Source organism: Malaya genurostris, chromosome 3 (genome assembly GCF_030247185.1).
Source record: "Malaya genurostris strain Urasoe2022 chromosome 3, Malgen_1.1, whole genome shotgun sequence".
Taxonomy (NCBI): domain Eukaryota; kingdom Metazoa; phylum Arthropoda; class Insecta; order Diptera; family Culicidae; genus Malaya; species Malaya genurostris.
The window spans coordinates 179,313,642-179,335,574 of record NC_080572.1 but is presented as its reverse complement, the minus strand read 5'-3'; the positions used below and the strand labels follow the sequence as shown (position 1 = coordinate 179,335,574).

Here is a 21,933-nt window from a genome sequence, read left to right as displayed (position 1 = left end):
TAATCTTCCAATCCATCCACCAAGACTCGACATTCTCCTCTTCGTCCGATTTGAAATGAGACTTTTACTTCCGGGAGAAAAGTAAAAAGCTCAGTACGGAATGCTTTGAAGTCGGAAATCATCACCGTCACTGGTGGCATAGATTGATGTTTCTTCCCAGAACGACAAGCGTCCATTTTGGGAATTTTTGAAGAATTTTCTTCTATGTCGCTACAATCGGATTCAGGAAGAATCTCGTAAATATTGTTAGACGGCATAGGATCGGCGGAAGGGAAATCCGTGCGTTGTCTTTTATAACGGATTGTGATTTATTCCGTATTGAATTATTTTTAGCCTTAGGCTTGTTGCCTTTCCGGTTGGACGCAGGCATTTTTGAAATGAATGAAATTTTAAATTAAATTAGTCTTCGATTAGACTCCTAGCTAGCCTTAAAAAAGGCTGAATAATTTCTTAGTCACTCTAATATCACTCTTTGTATCACTTAGTCACTCTAATATCACTCTTTGTATCACTTAGTCACTTAGTTAGTGATTCAGGTAGTCTTGAAAAAGACTGAAGCCTTGAATCAATGAAACTCTAGGTAGCCAGAAAAAAAATTCCAGGAGCCAAGAGCTATACGCGTGCGGTGCGAACGACTGTTCAACACCGACTGATTTACCCTGGAGTAGTTTTCAATTTTTCAGGCGAAACGACATAACATGGAATTTTAGCCAAACTTGCATGACACAAGATCAGAGCATATCAATTAAAGATTCAAATCGTTTTATGGCTCTTTCTGTTTTTCTTTCTAGCAACAACCAACCTCTAGCATGCTACGCGTAGGACTGAAACGTCAGCTATAATTTTGCTTCTATTTATAGATTCGCGTGCTTCCAACAGCTTCGCTTCTGCATCGAATGACCAATCAGAGCGATGATTTCTCTTTGATATATCGCCTTCTCCTTCAAAACCGTCGTGGCAGGGAAATCCGCTATGCCGGAGATTTTTAGAAAGCAAAAAAGGACACTGTTCGCAACTATAAAAAATTTCAATCATATGTAATTGAAAATACGTGGCTTGATACATTTGGAAGAGCAACTTGGCGCGGCGACTCTTGAAGACGCCTGAAGGAACATAAGGTCCGCCGTGAGTAGCACTGCTGCAACCGTACTAGGTACGAGGTTATCGAATCGAGGAAATGACTGGTTTGACGGCGAATGTCAGCAGTTGATCGAAGAGAAGAATGCAGCAAGGGCGAGAATGCTGACCGTACGTGTAGTTTTCCTTGAGTTTTTGATTAGCACCCCTAAATAGAAAATAAAGATGTGCTCCACATCAAAACACTACGAAGTTGAGTGTGTAAAAATTCCGAGTTAAACTGAGTACGTGTACACTTAAATTTGGTTGCCGATCTTGGCAAGTAATTTTTAATCGAATTTTCAGCATGTGGTACCATTGGGCAGGCATGTCAAAAACACAGATCCGTTCTGCACGGTACTCACCTCCACTCATGAGCACACCACCAGGAGTATTGAATGCTATGCTCCGTCCACCGAACGCGGCAGGAAAAGCACCCGTAGCGGTGGTCGTGTAATTGCCAAGCAACGGGGTTTGGATTTTTAAGCAGCACTGAAGTCGATTGTATCTGACTTCGGCAAATACCGAAACCGAGTGTTTCCGATTTTGCCTTATACGTTTGCTTGTACTATAATCGCCTATACCGTCACGGTATGACGAAAAATGCGTTTGAATAATTCATTTTTTCATCAATACAATTTATTGAATTCAATTCAATGACAATGTAACCAACGTAGCCGAGTACTTTGAATTTCGCGAAGGCACCGAAGAGGGTGCTCTTCGGTGCCTTCGAGAAATTCAAAGTACTCGGCTCCGGTGTTTAACCGAAAATAAAACACCGCCACCAGCACCGTCGCTTCGGTCATTGCGATTCGGGTTTCTCTTTGTGCACTGGCATGCAATGCATTCTCAATACGGTGGCGGTGGATATATGAAGCACGCGGTGCAGTGCAGTGTTCGGACATGCCTGCCGTTGGGTCCTGCTGTCAACAGATCTGTATGAAATGTTCAAAACGACGAATGTAACAATGAGAGATTCTCTTTGTTTACTTATTTGAAACATTCCTGCTTTTTTCGGTAATTTCTTCAGTGCAGATTCCAAGATGGTAGCTTTAGTTATTATTATCGGTAAATAATTGGAGTGAAGGATTGCTAACAGTACCTTAATATTCAAAAGAGAAAGTAAACAAAGAGAATCGTTCAATGTTACATTCGTCGTTTTGAACATTTCATACAGAAATGTTCTCTTGAAAAAAAATCATTGAATCGCACGCCATTTTTTTCCATTTAACGAAACGTTCAGCAGTTAGAGGATAATTGTTGAGCCATTTTATATGTGACCGGTTGGAATTGTTTTACTGAAGAGTTTTAGAATTTACTAACTACCTATTATTTTAAAATAAACATTACATGTCTAGAAAATACTTCTACTTCGGGTAGAATAACAATACATTTCTTTTATATGGAGAAAACACCCAATTTTCACATTACTGAATGAGTATTTTTTCCAATATGCCTTTCGACAAACGCACAATAGAATCTAACCGCTTTCGCAGGGATGTATAATTTTGATGTAATTTAGATTCTTGAATTAATTCACGCTTCAACATACAATAAGCTCTCTTAAGTGATCTATTCGATTCTGGCATTTATTCCAACAAGATCTTACTTATCTGACTATGTCAGTTTCAGTATGTTTATATACATCGATTGGAATTATTCCGAACATTTGACTGTAAATTCATGTCTAAGAAAAACTGCAATATTAATGTTCCCTTTGATAAAAAATTTTGCAATTAGATCCCCAACAAAACATCAACGATTTATGATCCAATATTTTTTGATTATGATAATGTTTCGGGTTTCTCTGTTGTTCATCCCCATTCTATCCAACAGGAGAATATTCAACGTTGCTGTGTTCGGTTCGATCGCCCTGAGGCACGCACAACGTTGGCAATGTCATTTCCGGTCTCTGTGGAGTGGTCGCAACGTTGTTGGGTGGAGCTTCTCAACACTCTGCTGTTTGTGTCTAGATAATGAGCGACTGAAGCCGGGGAGCAACAACCGCACCATCAAAACGTGAACACTCGACAGCGTAGCGTAGCCGGGCACTCCGCGACCACCCCCGCTTCGAACGCTGAGGGTAGCTTGTTGTCTAATTTGAATTTTAATGACGCGCGTGATTGCCGTCCGGTTTTTCTTTCATGATTGTTTGTTTTTTCTCCCTTTGGAGTTAGGTGCTCATCTGTAGCCTGCGGGTTTTTGGAAAATCACACCACGAACGCCGGTGGCTTCCGGAAATTATCCGAGCGCCGCCAAATATAAATCGGTCCCTTCATTGATTAGAGATATCGGCTGCTGGTATAAACCAGTTTTCCTCGGCAAGATGTCACGTACACTGGTTACTGGAAATGTCGATCTACTGGAAATGAGTTACACAATCTGATTCTATTATTTGGCTCCTCGTTACTTACTAATTTAATGCAAAAACTTCCACAATATTGCAATGAAAGCATTTTCCCACATCAATAAAGTGTAGCATAAATTCCTACTTGAAACATTTTGACACGATCGTCATTAAATCATTTTAAGTTTGATGCAAATTAAAGCGGAATAAAACGGTTTTCAAAAACAATCGGCAATAAATTTCATCACTTCATTTCGGTTCGCCAATATATCAATTGGGAGTGCAGGGAAAGTGCGCAAACCGCACGGTAACGGAATAAGCGGATTAAATTTTGACCGAAACTACTATTCTAATTATGGCGATGCTGACATGTTTTGCTGGCCACAAACCAAGTTGGAACGGAGTAATTGAGCTCAGCTTTTCTGACTGTTTGTGCCAAAGCCGGTGTCCGGAAAATGTAACACTTTAACCGGCCTTGATTCACTCCGAGCGTTAAGTAAAATGTAGCCATAAATATGGTAAGCATAGATTTTCTACTGACAGAGCTTCTAGTGAAAAACGGGTGAACTTGTTTTCCAATAGTTACTGTGGCTGTGTAAAATGCTCAAGCTTTACTTTATACATACATTTTAGGGGCAATTACGCACCTATTTTGCACCAGAGGGCGCTTTTGGTATCATGAGCTGCTTAGTTACATTACTACTACACTGAGGAATCTAGATGTATTTTATTTACGATGGAGCACAAATTGTCAAATTATATTCCAAGTTCATAACATTATTACAGAAAACAATTATACATGCTGTGAAAAAATTATGCGAAAACTTGTGTACCATTTAAGTTTACCAACGACACGACCTGTCACTCGCTATTCAAAACTGTATTACAAATTTAACTACCCCTCAGTAACTATTAATGATGAAATGAGATCGCTTGAAAAAATAACAACTATCTCATCAATAGATAACTGTGATACAAAAAAATACAAATAATAATACGAAATACTTCGACAAATTTTCGAGGACAAGTTTTACTGTATGCCGTACACTGTCAGAGTGACAACTAGCAACGCGAAAGGGTGAAATTCAGTTCACCATAGTTACTGTTTATTATAATGAATAAGACGAAAAAATTAGAGGGTTGTATTCAAGACACGACCGACCACAATAACATTAAAAATGGCACGTTTCTAGGGTTTTGTTTGTATGGCAATGGAGATTTAAATATGCAAACCGATCCGTTGACAAATTAAAGCATTTTTAAGCTTACTATATTGAAGCTTTGGAATTATTCAAATGAGGAAAATCCATTAACAAATCATCGAGGAACAAGCGCTGCAAATTAAATCCGAAAAATCTATCGCCGAAAATTCTAAATTGGCCTGATAGTTACCAGAGAACCAAAATAAAATACTCAATTCAAACCAATTTTTCAATGGTATGCAATTGAAGTATTCAAATGACGTTATCTCATAAGTTTAGGTTAAATGTTTCCGAATCGATTGGTTTTTTTTCGATTATAGAGGTTTTAACCTTGAGGTCATTCGCCTCTTCGGATCAGAAAAGCTTTCTGACCCTATGTGCGGGGATGGGAATCGAACCCAGGCGGGCTGCGTGAAAGGCATGGACTTACCCATTACTTTATACCCGTCCCCTGAATCGATTAGTTGTTGAATTAAATAAATCGATCAACAAACGACTGAGTTAAAAACGTTTAAAATTATGACAGAACAATGTTACGCGATTAGTTTTGCATGTTTTAAATTGACGCCCAGCCTCGGGAAGCGAAGTGTAAGGCATTTTCAATGGTAAAATCGACCAAAAATTTGCTAAATACAAGGGATATTTCAAAAGAATCGGTAACCACGCTGATTCGGTTCTTCAATAGCTAGATGATAGGTATAAGATACTCAAGCGAACACGGTGTTGCGCAGACAACAGGAAATTTCACCAACACATAATGCAAAAGCGACAATCCAGCAAGTGAACGCATATACAATCCTGTCATCAGCTCACTGGACGAGCTACTTGTTTCATTCACAGTCAAACATCAACTAGGCAAAGAAATATTGTGTAGCCTATATTTATAGATTTCTCTTCATACTACGCATAACGATACGGTGTTTTTTATGCATGACGCAAAGCCTCCTATGCCGAACAAGAAGTTGACGTCATTTTGTACAACAGGAATTGGTGGATGAAAACATAGGTCGATTCCAACCATTTGTTCACTAGTATACTATTGAAATACTGAAACGACGTCGTCATACATGTTTAAGTTAAAAGTTTCCGAATCGATTGGTTGTTAACATATAACAATCCATCAACGAATGACCGAGTTATTAACGTTCAAAATTATGACACAAAAAGGTTACACGACTATTTTTGAAACTTTTAATTGACACCCGGCCCCATATAGTGAAGAGTAAGGCATTTTTAATGCCAATATTTGAAACTGATGTGTCAACCTGAAAAACTGTTTTTTTAATAGCAGCTACCATTATCCTAGTTACATTTATTTACATTACAGTTGAAAGAGGAATTTAAATACAAATATTTTTAACATCGAAGGTTCTTACACTACGGAGCAGACCTACCATCGTTAAAAAAAACCATTTCGTCGAGTTTAGTTTACGCTAGAAATGAGAGGCTCATTTCTGATGCCTCTACCGTATGCACTGTAATATGATAATGTACAGGCTTCTGTTACACCTGTGCATAAAACACCTTGGTTTTCTTTGCATGCACTTGAGTTATCACTCATACCATGGTAAGCTGTGTATACAAGAAAACGTTCCACATAGTATGACAGTTGCACCATGACGAAGTGGTAGTGTATTCGTGATTTGCCCCACGTGCAAATGTCACAATAAGACATTTAAATTGCCGTGGGAGTTGACCGTGAGAGAGGCTTAGATCGAGAAAATAAGGAAAATGGTGAAGAAACACGGGATCAAGGATGATTCAACAGAAGGAATCTGGGGTGAATTCTAAGAGGCACTGAAAAAAATCCCGCAAACCAACAATATCCGGAATCTACGAGTTAAGCGATGTAAGAAAATCTTGAGCTCCCTCAAGTGAAAGTATCCGGTGCTCCTGTCCACCGGTGAGAGCATGTTGAACGTCGATCTGTAATCAAATTTATTGAACCGAATGCTATATTGGCTCTCTCCCGGTAAAAGACATGTAAGACGAGCCCAAAAACGTGTATCAAGCGTCCTGCTAGCGTTATGTTGTTTGGATTGGTGGCTATCACTCAAAACAACTGTTTCAACCAAATTTTTAACTATACAAAGTATCAAACAAAATATTGAAAATAAACATTTTTTTTTAGAGCAGCACTTAGACACCGCATCGTACTCCCAGTGATGCCAACTCTTTTCTCCAGAATCATTTTTGTTAAAAATTGTTCAATCGATTTTCTCATATCGAAGTTCAAATGAGAGGTATTAAGGTCTCACCGGTGTAGTGCAGTTTAAATACGAAAACGACATCATTTCGCACGCATACTCTACTAAAGCCATTCTTCTCTGCTAACAATATCATCCTACTCCTGCCCGCTGGGTGATGATATATGATATTTTACTGTGTCTATATTACCGCTATGGAATATCTATCTTGCATATCTTAACTCTTCTCACAAACGATTGTGCGATTAGAAAAGCGTTCTTTACTTCTACAGGGTTGCGCAAAGGAAACTGACACATTGTACACCGGTTACACTGGAACCAAACAAGGGAGGGACAAACCGAACACGGCATTGGAAGGTAGAAGAATAATGGTTTATTTTTTCGTCTAGTAGTTTTTCATCATGGAGCACTGGAATGTCGTTCACCGCGGTTTTATTTGTAACCTGTTTTTATGAAGAATCAGTCATACGTTACCATTATTTGTGGGTTTAAAACATGTTTTAAACCACCTAGTGGTGTAATGATGCCTTTCTCACGTACATATAATATTGTGGTATTCTTTTCAAAATTTTTCTCTTCGATTTTTGAAAGAAACCAAGAGATTGTTTATGCATAACATACAGAATAAAACAGTGCTTTGATTGCGTAAGTCATCTTTAAGAAAACGAAATGGGTTCACTATTGTATGAACTTTCGGCACTGGAACCCGAGAACCGGTATAATCAAAGTCGGCTCTTACGGCCACCAACTAACATGACACACAAACTCTTCTAGTACGCACTCTAAATTACGATTTAAATGTTTGTTGCATCCGAAAATATTTTAAGTGACGGTGTACAATATTGAACACACTTTACCCTATAACTCCGGAACCGAGAGTCGGATCCGGATGAAATTCAAGAATTCCGTATGGGACCGAAAGACCTTTGATTTGAGTTTGTGGAAATCGGTCAAATCATCGCTGAGAAAAGTGAGTGAGATCTATTTTGGTATATATGACCACTATTTCCGGTACTTCCGGAACCGGATACCGGGAACCTGTCGATTTGTGTAGTTTTGAGACCAGTTTAGAAATTTTTTACGTTTTTTGTTCCGCCGGTTTAAGTGACGGTGTACAATATTGAACACACTTTACCCTATAATTCCGGAACCGGAAGTCGGATATTTATGAAATTCAGGAATTTTGTATGGGACCGGAAGACCTTTGATATGAATCTAAGTTTGTGGAAATCGGTCAAACCATCGCTGAGAAAAGTGAGTGAGATCTATTTTGGTATATATGACCACTATTTCCGGTACTTCCGGAACCGGATACCGGGAACCAGGATAGCCGAAATTGGTTTGTTTAGTTGCCTACTGATAATCACTATCGATTTGTGTAGTTTTGAGACCAGTTTAGAAAAATTTTTACGTGTTTTGTTTCGCCGGTTTAAGTGACGGTGTACAATATTGAGCACACTTTACCCTATAACTCCGGAACCGGAAGTCGGATCCGGATGAAATTCAGGAATTCCGTATGGGACCACGAGACCTTTTATTTGAATCTAAGTTTGTCAAAATCGGTTCAGCCATCTCTGAGAAAACCTATTGAGATTATTTGACGCACACACACACATACACACACAGACATTGCTCAGCTCGATGAACTGAGTCGAATGGTATATGACACTTTTTTCACTAGTCGGTTTTTCAAGTGATTGCATAACCTTTCTATACGAGAAAGGCTAAAACATTTTAACTTGATGGAATGGTTTCATAACAACCTGTATCCGCATAATAACGACTGTTTTGCTTGTTTGCCGCGCCGTCCAGGTGGAAGTGGACTTTGCTGCTCATCATTATGCCGTTTAGAGAAATTTCACCACTGTCTAGCATTCCGAGCATCATGTTCGTGAACGATAAACGACCTCCATAAGCTGCCAGTTTTCAACTGCTGGGTGATGACGATCTTTTACGGATGAAACGACAAATATTTCTAGACTCTTCGATGGAAAGAACGACGATAAATTTGAAAAGCAGCCGCATGTTTCTTACCCGAACACGCGAGACTCTTCACATCAAACAGCGGATCAAACAACATTCTCTGGTATCCGGATAGTCTGGACGTGAACCGGATTTTTTATTTTGGTCACAGAACCGGTTTTAACGAAAAACTTTTTCTCAGTTGTAACGTTCGACTGATTCTTCAAAAATGAGTTTTTAATAAAAACGCGGTGAGCGACACTCCAGTGCTTTCATGATGGAAAACTACTAGACAAAAAAAAAGAACTTCATTCTTCTACTTTCCGATGCCTCTTTAGCTTCCCGTGTAACCGGAGAACATAATATACCAAGTTCCTTTGTGCAATCCTGTAAGTAGTGCAACAAGTTCTTGTTTAATATATTTAACAGCAGTAATATTTTTTAATTGCAACCTGATATAAAACTGCTGCGATGAGCGTATTATACAGTCAGTTTAATCTTAATTAAATTAAACCTTTCAGGTTTCTGAATTGGTTTCACAAGCAGTAAATTAAATAATTTTCAAATTTGTTGCAAAAAACGAGGGAAATCATTTATATAACATATCCGACAAAAATAACCGTTCTATAGCATTATCATGCCAATTTTGACGAGTTCTTATTGCTACTTGAGATTATGCATAAAAAAAGATAGCTTGACAGCTGGCAATTGTTTTTATATGTACCCATTTTGAAAAAAATTTGAAGAAAAAATCTTTTTTCAACTGATTGACTCACTTATAAAATGGTTGATATTTGTCACTTTGAAAAATCTTAAAAATTGAAAACAGAGATTAAGGGAAATAAAGATCGGAGAGTAATAATCTTCGGAAAACTGTGTACGTAAACATAATTGAGCATTACTGCAATTGATACGATATCGATAGACAGCAGCTGCCACCAGTGAAGTCCATAACAGAATCAACAAGTCAACCGTCGGGGATCTCATAAATTTTAAAATCAACATTATTAAAAGATAACCTCCAAAGATTTATGAGGTTATTTTATGTATTTATGAACATTAAACCTCCGCTGGATTGGAAAGCTCCGCTCCGTCGAAAGCCACCGCAATCTGGATTTTTACGACGCCGCCGCCGCCGTCGCTTGTTGCTTTCTTCCGGGTCGACCGAACGATGAACGCTCCGATCGAACCGAACTCCATTGCACATCCTAAGGAAGCGAAATTGGCACAATCGGATCGCTATTGTTTCATAAATAATTGATTACTTATCTTTTCGATTTATGCCATTTCGCACTGATATGAAAGCTGCTTGCCCGTTCCCACTCAACACATCGTGATCCTTGGAGATTTCTTCATCGAACTCCACCGCCTGTATGTCCCTACCTCTCCACCCTACGCCACCCGCTCGATGTCTGCTGTAACACTGCTGATTCGTGTTGTAATTTGTTTGTTTATTTGTGGAGGGGCATTTCCGACCTAGCGAGGGAAAGCGTCGTTCCTTTTTCGTCGTTCCCCGTTTGCCGTTCTCGTGAAGGGAATTCCCCAGGATATAGCCCATCGTCCCGCGTCAGTCGCAGTATGCCGGGCCAGTCGAAAATATTTGATGGAAAATGAAAATAAATAAAAAAGCGTAGCGTAAATAATGGAAAACGATTTGGTGCGTTCATTAGATTTATCCGATGAAAAATACACCGGGCCGCATGTTTTCGGCAACCGGAATGAGTCCTGACAGTAGAAGTGAAAGCAAACGAAGAGAAAAGAAATTACGGGAGAATAAATCACTTTAATGAAATTGAATTAAATTGAGTGCATTCAGCGCTTTCCGCGTTCGCCTATAAGCCATCGTGTAACGTGTAGTGCTTTCGGTAGTGAAAATCCTATCGCCACGGGTCACTGGAATCAAGTGGGAAGAGAGAGGCCAAAGATGATTAACCTATGAAAATTATCCGACAGTGTTTTTTTCGTTGTTTTCGTCTGAGGGTTTATTTGCGGCATCCCGGCCAGCGAGGTGAGATAATCTTTTCAGCAGTCCATTAACCGTCGTGTTAGAAACTTTTTGACGTTTTTTTTTCATATTCACCTTTCGGGGGCAATTTGCATGTTCATCAAAACTTGTGTAATTTGTTTTCAGGAATGAATTATTTTTAGGGATAATGTTGATGATGTGGCTAATTTGGTTAGTTGAACTGAAACTGATCAACGTCGACGAGTTTTTGTTCGAACTGCGCGAAGGAGCGTGATGTTTTATTACTGTCCTAGTTCTCGTGGTATTCGGACAAGTAGGAGTTAGGTATCTACTGTAAGCATAGATCTAGTAAGTTATGTTTAAACATTGGCAACTATCGACACAATCCACACACAGGATTTCGTTTCGGGAGGGGCCTTCAGATTAAAAAAAACAATGTTTCTGAAGATTACTTTGTACCTAATTCTCGGTGTGCCTTTTACCGGCATTTTTAACAGACACTTTGAAATTTTTCACTGCATGAATCATTATGGAGTAATCAAATAAAAATTGAGACTGTGTCAGAGAGAAGGTTATTGTATTACATTTATTTACGTTTACTGTCATATTATTTCTGTAACACATGTCTAAGACCTTATAGATATTTATATAGCACAACAATTCACAAGACTGATGATGCAATAAATTCTGAGATCATTTATATTCCTACTTTAAATGACGACGATTCACTGCATGAAATAGCACAGTTATTTATAGTCATTTTAGTAAATGGTCATAAAAATTTACTTTGGCTATACTTGTTTTGGATTCAAGTTCCGGAAGTAGTGGTCTGAAATTCCAAAACGAAACTCACATAAATTTCTCAGAGATAAATCAACTTTTGAGCACAGATAATAGTACAAAGGAGCCAAATCAGGTGAACGAGGGTGATGTCCAACACAGATAAAAATATTTTGTGAATTTACAATTATTTTCATGCACATATTTGGAGCAGGCAATTGAATGGAAAGTTACACTACAAAACTAAGCGGTTTGTAAATATACAGTCTTGTTCAATGAAAAACTAAATAGATTTTAATGTAATTTTACATCAATCATGGTTTTAAATCAGATTTTTGTTTCAACTGATGTCTATTTCATAGTACTATCGGTTTATATGTCGTGTAAGTTTAATCATTTCTTACTGTCAAGTAATTGAAAATAAAACCTTTGATTTTAACCATGGTAGCGATGCTCAGGTGCTTCATGTAAGGTCATTTCACAGCGGTCTTCAATACAGAGGTGGGAATAAGCCCATTTTGCGCACGAAAATGTGAATTAAGATTTTCGATTGTGAATCAAAAAAACGAACACCGTCAATTAAAAAATTGCGATTATTTTTCAAAATGTGGGAACTGTATATTACACAGAGTAACAGCAGACCTTATGCATACGCGCTATTTTTATTGCGCTGAGACAAATTTGATCTCATTCTCAGAAGACAACCATGCGCAGGCGAAGAGCTTTAGTTGCTCTCACAAAAACTCGTTCGCGCATTTTTGTACCGCGACAGAAATGAATGTACAGCGCTTCGTACGTTCTCAGAGCATTTAGCCAAGAACGAGGTTCGAGTGATCCAGTTTAATAACATTTATGCAATTTTATAAGAATATAAAACCCTACATTGTTCGGCAGTTGTGTTTTCTGAGATTTGTTTAATTACTTTCCTTGGCGTACGGCACAATATTGATAATAATTAGGTTTTCAGAAGCAGGAAAACGTATCTGTAACTATTGAATCATTCGAAAGTTCTCTTTTATCTATTTCTTGAAAATCTTGATGCGATCTTGCTCAACACAACCTTAAAATTTATTTAAAATTGTTTGCGTGGTCATACATAAAAAAACACATTCAATTTATGATCTAGAATAAAGAGAGAGTAATCACGTTAGTAATTGTAGTAATATTAAACTACTTTTTAAACCTGATAATTTCGATAGTTGGAGTAATTTTACACTTTAACCACCCGGAGAATGACCAATAATGGTTAAATCCGGGGTGAATTAAAATAACAATGTAATAATAATAATAACAATAATTAACTTTAATGAATTATGATTCCGAAAAACATTTTAATGGACATATATTATCGAATAAGATCAAAATAAAAATATCTGATTTCTATACAATTAGATTAAAATAAAAGGTTTGTCATCAATACCCGTATTCAAAAATCGAAGAAAGTTTCCATGTAAAAATCAACACATTTGCCCTGAAAGTACCGGCTAAGTTTTTATCCGGTTATCCTATTCAAAGCTTTTTGCCGGTTCTTGCACTAAAAAAGGCTCTAAGCGTTTTCTGCTCTGGAAAGTTCAAGTCCGATTTTGGCATACAAAGTATTAATTCTATTTTCGTATTCAAAACTAATCAAAGGGGATTTCAACGATAAGTTGCACTTATCAGCCGTTCATATAACGCTCAATCACTTCTTAAAATCACGCAGAGATTTTTTGATAAAAAGCTTTGGAAATTAATGTTTCATTCCTGTTAACTTGAATATGTGTATTGGGCTGCAGATTTTTTTTATATTCCAAACAAAGCAATTATGAATTGAATTTTATTCAGATTCAACTTCCGATTCTGCAATTTCTGAATTATGAGGCTTTTAATTTCATGGTTATTCAACACTTCGGATCAGAAAAACTCCACAATAAAAAATAAATAAAACTGGCATATAATTCCACACAAAAAGGTTATAAATGTTCAAAACAAAAAGGTTATAAATGTTCAAAACTGGTTCAAACATATACATTTTAAATTACCTTTTATGTCGAATGAATAAACAGAATCAGGAATTTATTTACGCTGATTTGACAGAATTTTTACGCTGATTTGACAGAACGTTTTGCTGAGTACCTGCGAATAATTTAGGCATCATTTTTTCATCTAATTAGAAAGCCATACCCGTCTGTGAGAGATCATGCAGTTGAATTCTTGAACTTAACAGACAGTGAAACTGTTAACTCTTGAATCAGGTCGGGAAAAATCAAGATAAAAAAATCATCAAATCATAATCACTAGCGAAGATGATCGCTTGTGATCTTTACCAATAAAGCAGAGGTGGAAATAAGCCCATTTTGCGCATGAAAATGTGAATCAAGATTTCCGATTGTGAATCAAAAAACCGAACGCCGTGAATTAAAAAATTGGGTAACAAAACTAAAATTGCGATTATGTTTTAAATTGTGGGAAATGAAATTGAAGACCTTTTTAAATTCTAAGTAAAACTAAAATTGATCGTATCAAAAATCATTCGTTTCAAAATTCATTATAATATCTACAATAAATTTGTTATATGAAAAGATAATACTGACTATTGTTATTTACTGTGAATCAAAAAAATTGCTTATTTCCACCCCTGTTTCAATCGCTGTATTTATGCACACTAATACTGGCTTTTTCCAGTTCGAAGTAGTCCTCCAAAAGTATACTATGCCGATCTCAGAAAACCGACATTGTGATCTTTCCGTCCCATTGAGGGACGTGGTTTTCTTTAACATTTAAAATATTGAAACCGTTGAATCATGTTAAAAAACATTTCAACTTACTGAAAAAAAACAACTAATGATTCCTTTTTGGATAGAATAGAGCAATCAATTTACTTGAATAATATTTATGCTCATTTTCCTTCAAAATTAGATACCAGTTTTCGTTTCGATAAGATATGTCATCGTGAGAATTTTGTTCATTCATCATTCTTCCTGGAGTGAATGAATCCTTTCTGTATTCACCTTAAACAGGGTTTAGCAGATTTTTTGGCATCCTTTATGGGGTACCGAATTTACTTCTGCTCGTACATACTGTGAATCGTTCTACATTCTTCCGGGAGTGCAGAATGGTGTCGCTTTTATAAAATCTCTAAATCCTCTCGGAGGTTGGAGGTTTTATTAACTGTGCATCGTTCATCAGAAGGAATGCACATAGTAACAAACCTAAATAGGTTTTACAACAGACTGTTCGAGACCTCGTAGAGGTTCAGAATTTACTTCTGGTTCCACTAAATGTGATCCTCAGCAGATTGTTCAGCATCCCTTAGGGGTGCAATTTTCCCCATCCTCCTAGTCCAAACCTTACTATTTCCCTTCAATCCTTCTTTCTTATATATCGGGAAAATGATGCTAAAAACGAATTGATGGCAAGGCACAAATCTCCAAATATCAAGGGGAACATGCCATTTGAGGCAATTTGTTCTGATTCCTGATTCCTGAAACGCTTCGTAACGCTTACACCTTTTAAAAATGTAACACATGTTACGTTTTGTAACTTGTAGAATTTACAAAACAAGTTACGTAACGCATGTAATGCTTCGTGACGCCTGAAATTTATATAAATTAACGAATGCAACGCTTCTTAACGCCTCTAACTTACAAAAGAGTAACGAGTGTAACACTTCGTAACACCTGTAATTCTCAAAAGAGTAACGCACGTAACGCCTACAACTTACAAAAAAATTACGCATGTCACGTTTCGCAACGCCTGTAACTTACAAAAAAGTAACGTTTCGTAACACCTTTTACTAACAAAAGGTAACGCGTCGTAACGCCTAAAACTTACTCAAAAGTAGTGCCTATAACGCATCGTAACGCTTGTAACTGTCAAAGGAAAAACGCTTGTAACGCTCCGCAGCGTCTATGACTCATACAAAGTAACACATGTAACGCTTCATAAAGATTAAAGCTCACAAAATAGTAACGCATGTAACGCCTAAAATTTTCAATAAGTAACGCATGTAGCGCTTGTAACTTACAAACAAATAACGCTTGTAACGATACATAATGTCATAATTCACAAAAAAGTAACGCATGTAACACTTCGTAACGTCTCTAACTTACAAAAAGAGTAACGCTTCATAACGCTTAAAGTTCACAAAATAGTAACGCCTAAAATTATCAATAAGTAACGCATGTAGCACTTGTAACTTACAAACAAATAACGCTTGTAACGATACGTCATATCATAACTCACAAAAAGTAACGCATGTAACGGTTCTATAATTTACAAAAAAGTAAGGCATCGTAATACCTATAACTTACTAATGAGTAGCGCATGTAACGCTTCGTAACGCCTCTGATTAACAAAAAGTAACGCATGTAACGCTTCGTAACGCTTATAACTCATAAAAAATAACTCATGTAACGCTTTGTAACACCTATAACTTACAAAAAAGTGACACATGTAACGCCTTTGACTCACAAAAAAATAATGCATGTAACGCTTCGTAACGCCTATAACTCACAAAAAAGTACCGCTTCGTAACGTCTATAACTTACAAAATGTAACGCATGTAACGCTTTTTAACACCCATAACTTACGTAAAAGGAAGTAACTCATTTATCTCAAGAGTCTAACCCTTAACATTCATAATTTCCACAAAATAACTCATATGATTAGTAACTCTCAATTTAAGAAAAATTATCGTATGCAACGCCCGAAGCGGCAAATGACCTTAAGATTAAAACCTCTATAATCCGAACAAAAAAAACAATTTCCATAGTACCTTTACTCAGGCGTTGACTCAGATAGGCCTCAAAAAACTTCGTATCGTACATAGCTTCAAAATCTAAACTAGTTATTTTATGGATTATTATTATTGTCATTTATTTTGCCTGGATTTCGTTCTCCATTTTATGTGATTTTGATTCTGTTCTACTTCGTATGACCTGCCGCTGCGTGTTTGATCGGCAGTGGAGTTTTGACCATCACGTAACTCTCAAAATCTCTATCTCACGGTGTAATCTACAGGATCAACAGCCTAATCATATTTCCCAAAAAATTTTTTCGTTTCTGTTTTTGATTTCGGGAGGGGTCAGAGCCTCTCGGGCTCCTCCTCTGGCTATGTGACTGGTTCTAATCAATAACGGAGTAGCAACACAAGGGCGGTCTCTAATCTAATACTCTTAATGTGTTATAAATCTAAAAACTTTCACTTTCGAACGAAAATAGAAATCCAACCTATTTTCAATTTTCACACATTTTCACTTTTGTGTGAACTCAGTAGCCATTTTTGGCAGAATTCCTATCTACACCGTCATTTCCTAAAGAGCTGACGCTAAATGTTGAACGGTTTCCTAATTTGTTGTAGAACACAATAGAATCATTTAATGATTGACTCACCTGTCATAGTAGTAATCCCTGTAATTTATAAATTTAAAAAAATCAGTTAGTATAGCAGTTTTCACTGAAAAAAGAACCAACTTACCAATCGTTTCCAGTTTTTGATTTGTTTTGACGTTTGCGACCTGTTTGATGGGGTTTAGGTTCGGCAACCATGTTGACATCTGAAAAGTTTGTAAAAAAAACTTGTAGTAGGTAATGTAAGAGACATAACCGCGAGATTGACTGCTGTCGACAAGGGGCACATCACTTTAAAAATTCAAATTTATTTTGGTACAATGTTCTACTAATAAATTATTATTTCAAGTAAAATGTCATTAGATCTTCGTAAAATGCTTTGGATTCAGAAAATAAACGAAGGTTAGCATTTCTCCAACTTTCAATACAGTTGACAATTATTGCCACGAGCATAATTCCGAACAAATCGGTTGACACTCGTTTGACAAACGGCGCACAAAGTAAATGTTCCACATGCTTGTGTGCCCTTCCCTACAGCGCTAACGTTCCGCACCGAGTCGTGACACCCATGAAGTTGGACGTCGTATGGATTAGTGGCGACTCTTATTCTGTTTGAAAATCAATTTTATAAAATCAAATTGATGTATATAAAGAGAACCAATTACCTCTTGATTCTATTTGGAGACACCGAAAATAGAATTTTGAGAAATCTTGAAAACGCTGTACGGGATTCATTACTGGCATTCAGAAGAGTCAAATTATGGAATTCCCTACGATATTAACGGAACATTATTCTCGAATAAACTTCGCACAGTGAAAAGTGCACGAAGCTAACACATTATTCAAGATATGCACTGATGATAATTTTAACCTTCGATTTGCAAAGAAATTACCCTTACTAGTTCTGTAGATGACATTTAAAGCCATTCGAACGGCTGATTTTCTATAATGTTCCCCATCGTTGTCCACTTTTCGGTTTCTTTTCCTCCAATGCAAGTGACCAATATAGTAAAGAAAGACGTAGTCTTACGTCAAAACAGTAACACATGAGCTATTGTCTTTTAAAATTTATAAAAACGTCATAACTCGTTATACCCTGGGCATTAGCATAACTTTGAGACATATAGAATTATGCTTTCACGGCCTCAGAGCTTGTATGTATTCTTACTCAATGAAGAATGCAATGGGTAATGTGACAAAGAAATGACAAAAAAAAAACAAAAGTACACAGAAAGGGCTCTATCCATTCAAGTTCAGCAGAAAAATGGTTTGTATGTCATGGTTTGTATGGTTTCGCATCGCTTCGTTTCGCGTCGCGTGGCGCTTTCTTTCTGGCTTCACCGTAAGAGAGAACTATATTTATCATGCAATAAGTTTACTAGGTCGAGTTCTGGATGATTTTTATCAGGGGTGACATTATGTATCCAAATAGAAACGAATTGTCCGTACGAAGCAAAGCAAAGTCTTGGCTTTATACTCTTAGCGTTCAGAGTCATTGCATGACTAGTACTAGGACTAAACGGATACTAAGATTCTTTCCTGATCGGAGCTCAAACAAACGACAACTGGCTTGAAGGACCAGCGACCTATGCATTGAATCACCAACCCTTGTCCATACAAGGACTCTTACAAAAAGTGTTTCGCTTTTAATTGAATTATGTTGATATATCATCTCTCATCACCAACATAAACAAAAAATATTGATAGTACATTTCACCGTGATACTAATAAGCATATGAGGAACACAAAAGATAACTGCTTCCTAAATGTTCAAAACATTATTGTGTAGTCCTACGTCAACAGTTCAAACTACCTAAAAGAGTATTTAATGCTCTGCACATTAGGGTGCCAATATTTTGGGGTCATCTCTAATTTCGTAAAGCGTTAGAACACCACGTTCAAAAGTTAAAGCACTAAAATCCCTATTCAAAATTTGAGCTAAATCGGATATGGGTAAGGGGTACCGCCCGATGGTTAAAGTTTGAAAATTTTTAATCTCGAAAAATCACAATTATATTTTTTGTTGATGCCAAATGTTTAAGAATTGTCTAAAACGTCGAGATCAAGTGCCATTTTGAAAAATTCATACTTGGAAAAATCTACTCTGGAAATTTTGAAATTTCCGAGTTCGCGAATTTATTTTTGAAGCCAAATATATTGAAACTGGTCTTGAAGTCGAGATCTCGACGATGAAATTTCGATTTTTTTGTTATAACACTAAATCAGGGGTTCCTAAAGTGGTCGATATTGACCCGTTGGGGTCGATATCCTTTTTGCGGGGGTCGACGTAAACGAAAACTGACCTTGGGGTTCGGCGATGTCTAGAAATCGACCCCCTATTGTTTGATATAAGTTGTTATTTGAAATATTCATGCTAGAAAAGTTGTATTTATTTGACCATCCGCAGAAATTGGTAAATATTTTACATCAATATTAAAATAGCAAGAAATTGAATTTTCAGAGGAATTTCTTAATGGGGGTCTGAAGCCTAAGTTAATTTTTGACCCAAAATAGTTTGGGAACCCTTGCCCTAAATCTTAAATTTAATTTTTAATTTTTTAAATTTTTTTAGATGACACTAGATCTAGATGTTTCATGAAATTCAATTACATTTGGCATTAAAATCATTCTAAGTTCTAAGGCCGACTATTTTCAAAAAATATATTTTAAATTTCGATTTCGGAACAAAATTGATTTTTTTTAAATTTTTGATCCCGAATTTTTGAATTCTAAGACATTTGGCCTAAAACAAATCTCAAAATTTCCAGAGTGATATGATTTTTTCAGAATTTTAGATATCGAGGCATTTCTAAGACATTTGGCATCAACAAATTGTTTCGATTTCGGAAATTTCCCTTCTATGGTCTTTCTTGACAGCTATGATCAATTCCTCTTTTTACGAGTAATATGTTATTTTTAAACTTTCATAAAACGTTTTGCATGATCTAGTAACTAAGCAAGAACAACTCACCAAAAATAAAATAACTAGATAGAGAACTAAGCAATTAAACATTGTTGATTCAATTCTTTCACAAAACTACTTTCGTGTCAATGTGTTTTTTTAAAGTACATTTATGACACATGTGTTGTAAGCTATAGAATTTATTACTTGTAAGGTTAAGTGTGATTTGAATTAAGGAAAATTTCAAGTACCCCATTTTGATGTTCTACCGTTGCATTTGTAGACATCGAATACATTTCAGAATACAAAAAATGGAGGAAATACGGTTAACTTTAATGTTGCACTTTCGGAACGATTGCATTAGTTTTGACGCAACGTAGCTGATTTATATCGATATGACGACAAATCACAAAAAATAATTTTATTAGTTTTAATTCTTATTTTTATTTATGCATTCACGATAACTAACTTTTTTTTTTAATTATGAGAAAGCCTCAAAGTCGTAAAAAAAATCTCATATATTTTTACTATGGAATCCATCCGAGTAATTTTAATGTTGATCGTAAAGCAGGATTTGAAACTATTTTGACTTTTAAATCATTTCAAAATAGATCTAACGCAAGGGTATGCTGGTTCTCCATTTTGCTTTATAAAGCTTGGCTGCAATATGATCTTATAATGGTTTTCAGAAGGCATTTGTGGAATTTACAGTTTCAATACGAGATTTATGATGTGTGTACGTCTCCATGGTGTTTGTTGATATATTGGTGGGGGCGACTATTTTTGAGTTTGCCTCGGGCACCAGAAATGCTCACTACGGCTCTGTATATAGGGGAAGATGTTCGGTTGCCGGTAACTTTTGACAGAAAGCAGATAGCATCTTTCCGACAAATGTCATATGTGTGCAATAGCAGCACGTTCTTTTTGTGCCGAATACCAAAGCAAACTGACACTTGTACTTTTTGCTGCGCTCAAAACAAATTGAAATTGCGTGAAAATCAACACAAAAGTTTTTTATGATTTTTTTATAATATAAATTGAAAAGCATCAATTGAAAAGGTGAGTAGATTGAATATTTATGAGATGAAATTGATCTATTTCGTGATATAATACCGGCTGCTATCAAAATTTTCGCAGCCAAATTTTTTCCCATCATTTTTCAAATGTCTACCGATTTCGGTTACCGGCACCTCATTTATTTCGACAAATCGCGAAAAATTGTCATTAATATGCAGAGATTGGAAATCTGCAAATTTGTCTGTAAAGTATCAAATTTCTTAGTTAACACGAAAACATTTTTTCGTCTAAAGACTTTTGAAACTTCGAACACGAAACATTTTTTCGTCTAAAGACTTTTGAAACATCTCTGGTGATATGTAACACGTGGACAACTTGACGGCTTCAATACATCTGTCATATAAGTAAAAACTTTGGTTCTCTGCTTCTGTTAGCCACACGGAACGACCGAAATTAGCTCTGCACCTAATTCGTATTACTGGTTTTGAATTAGTTGATTTCATCAACCAAACTTCCAAAAGAACTATAAAATTAGTTAAAATTGAGAATTTACTTTGCTGAAAAAAACTCTTTATTTTAGAGAAAGTGTTTAGTTGGCGAATATCCTGGACACAAACCAGCAATATTTCAATCCAACACGAAAATCTCATTGACAACTAATTTTGTTACTAAAATCAGAAAGTTTATTTCTACTTATCTATCACCATCATTACTGAAAGACAGCACAAAAAAGAATGAAATTGGTTTTATTAACAAGTTTATTAGCCAAAAACTCATGAGAAGTGTCAAAGCAAAACAATCCATTGAACAGCTGAAAAGGACAGTCTTGTTGAAAATGCTTGTAAATTGTTTAGATGTTTTTCGCATGTGTTACGATATATCCATATATAAATTTCTAAATCGATTTGTGAAAATGACGTAAACTCTTAGTGGAAAGTGTATTTATTCAGAATTTGTGCGCATTTGAAGCGTTTGTGCGTAATAATGTTTTTACACGGAACAGTGAAGTGAGTTTCGAATCCGGTGTTTTACTTGTATTCGGTTTTTGTTTTCCGACTGCTCAAAGTTTTCAGTGAAAGAGTCGAATTCGCGAAGTCGAATGA

The 21,933-nt window shown here is 36.4% G+C and overlaps 1 protein-coding gene across 1 annotated transcript in view; it reads right to left on the bottom strand.

The window, feature by feature from the left end:
* Positions 1–21,933, bottom strand: part of LOC131439273 (uncharacterized) — a 270,667-nt gene that overhangs the window by 74,412 nt on the left and 174,322 nt on the right. The window contains exons 4-5 of the mRNA XM_058610087.1: positions 17,039–17,117; positions 16,954–16,971 (exon numbers count right to left, since the gene is read on the bottom strand). Coding sequence (XP_058466070.1) covers positions 16,954–16,971; positions 17,039–17,117 — 97 coding nt within the window. The remainder of the gene's footprint in view (positions 1–16,953; positions 16,972–17,038; positions 17,118–21,933) is intronic.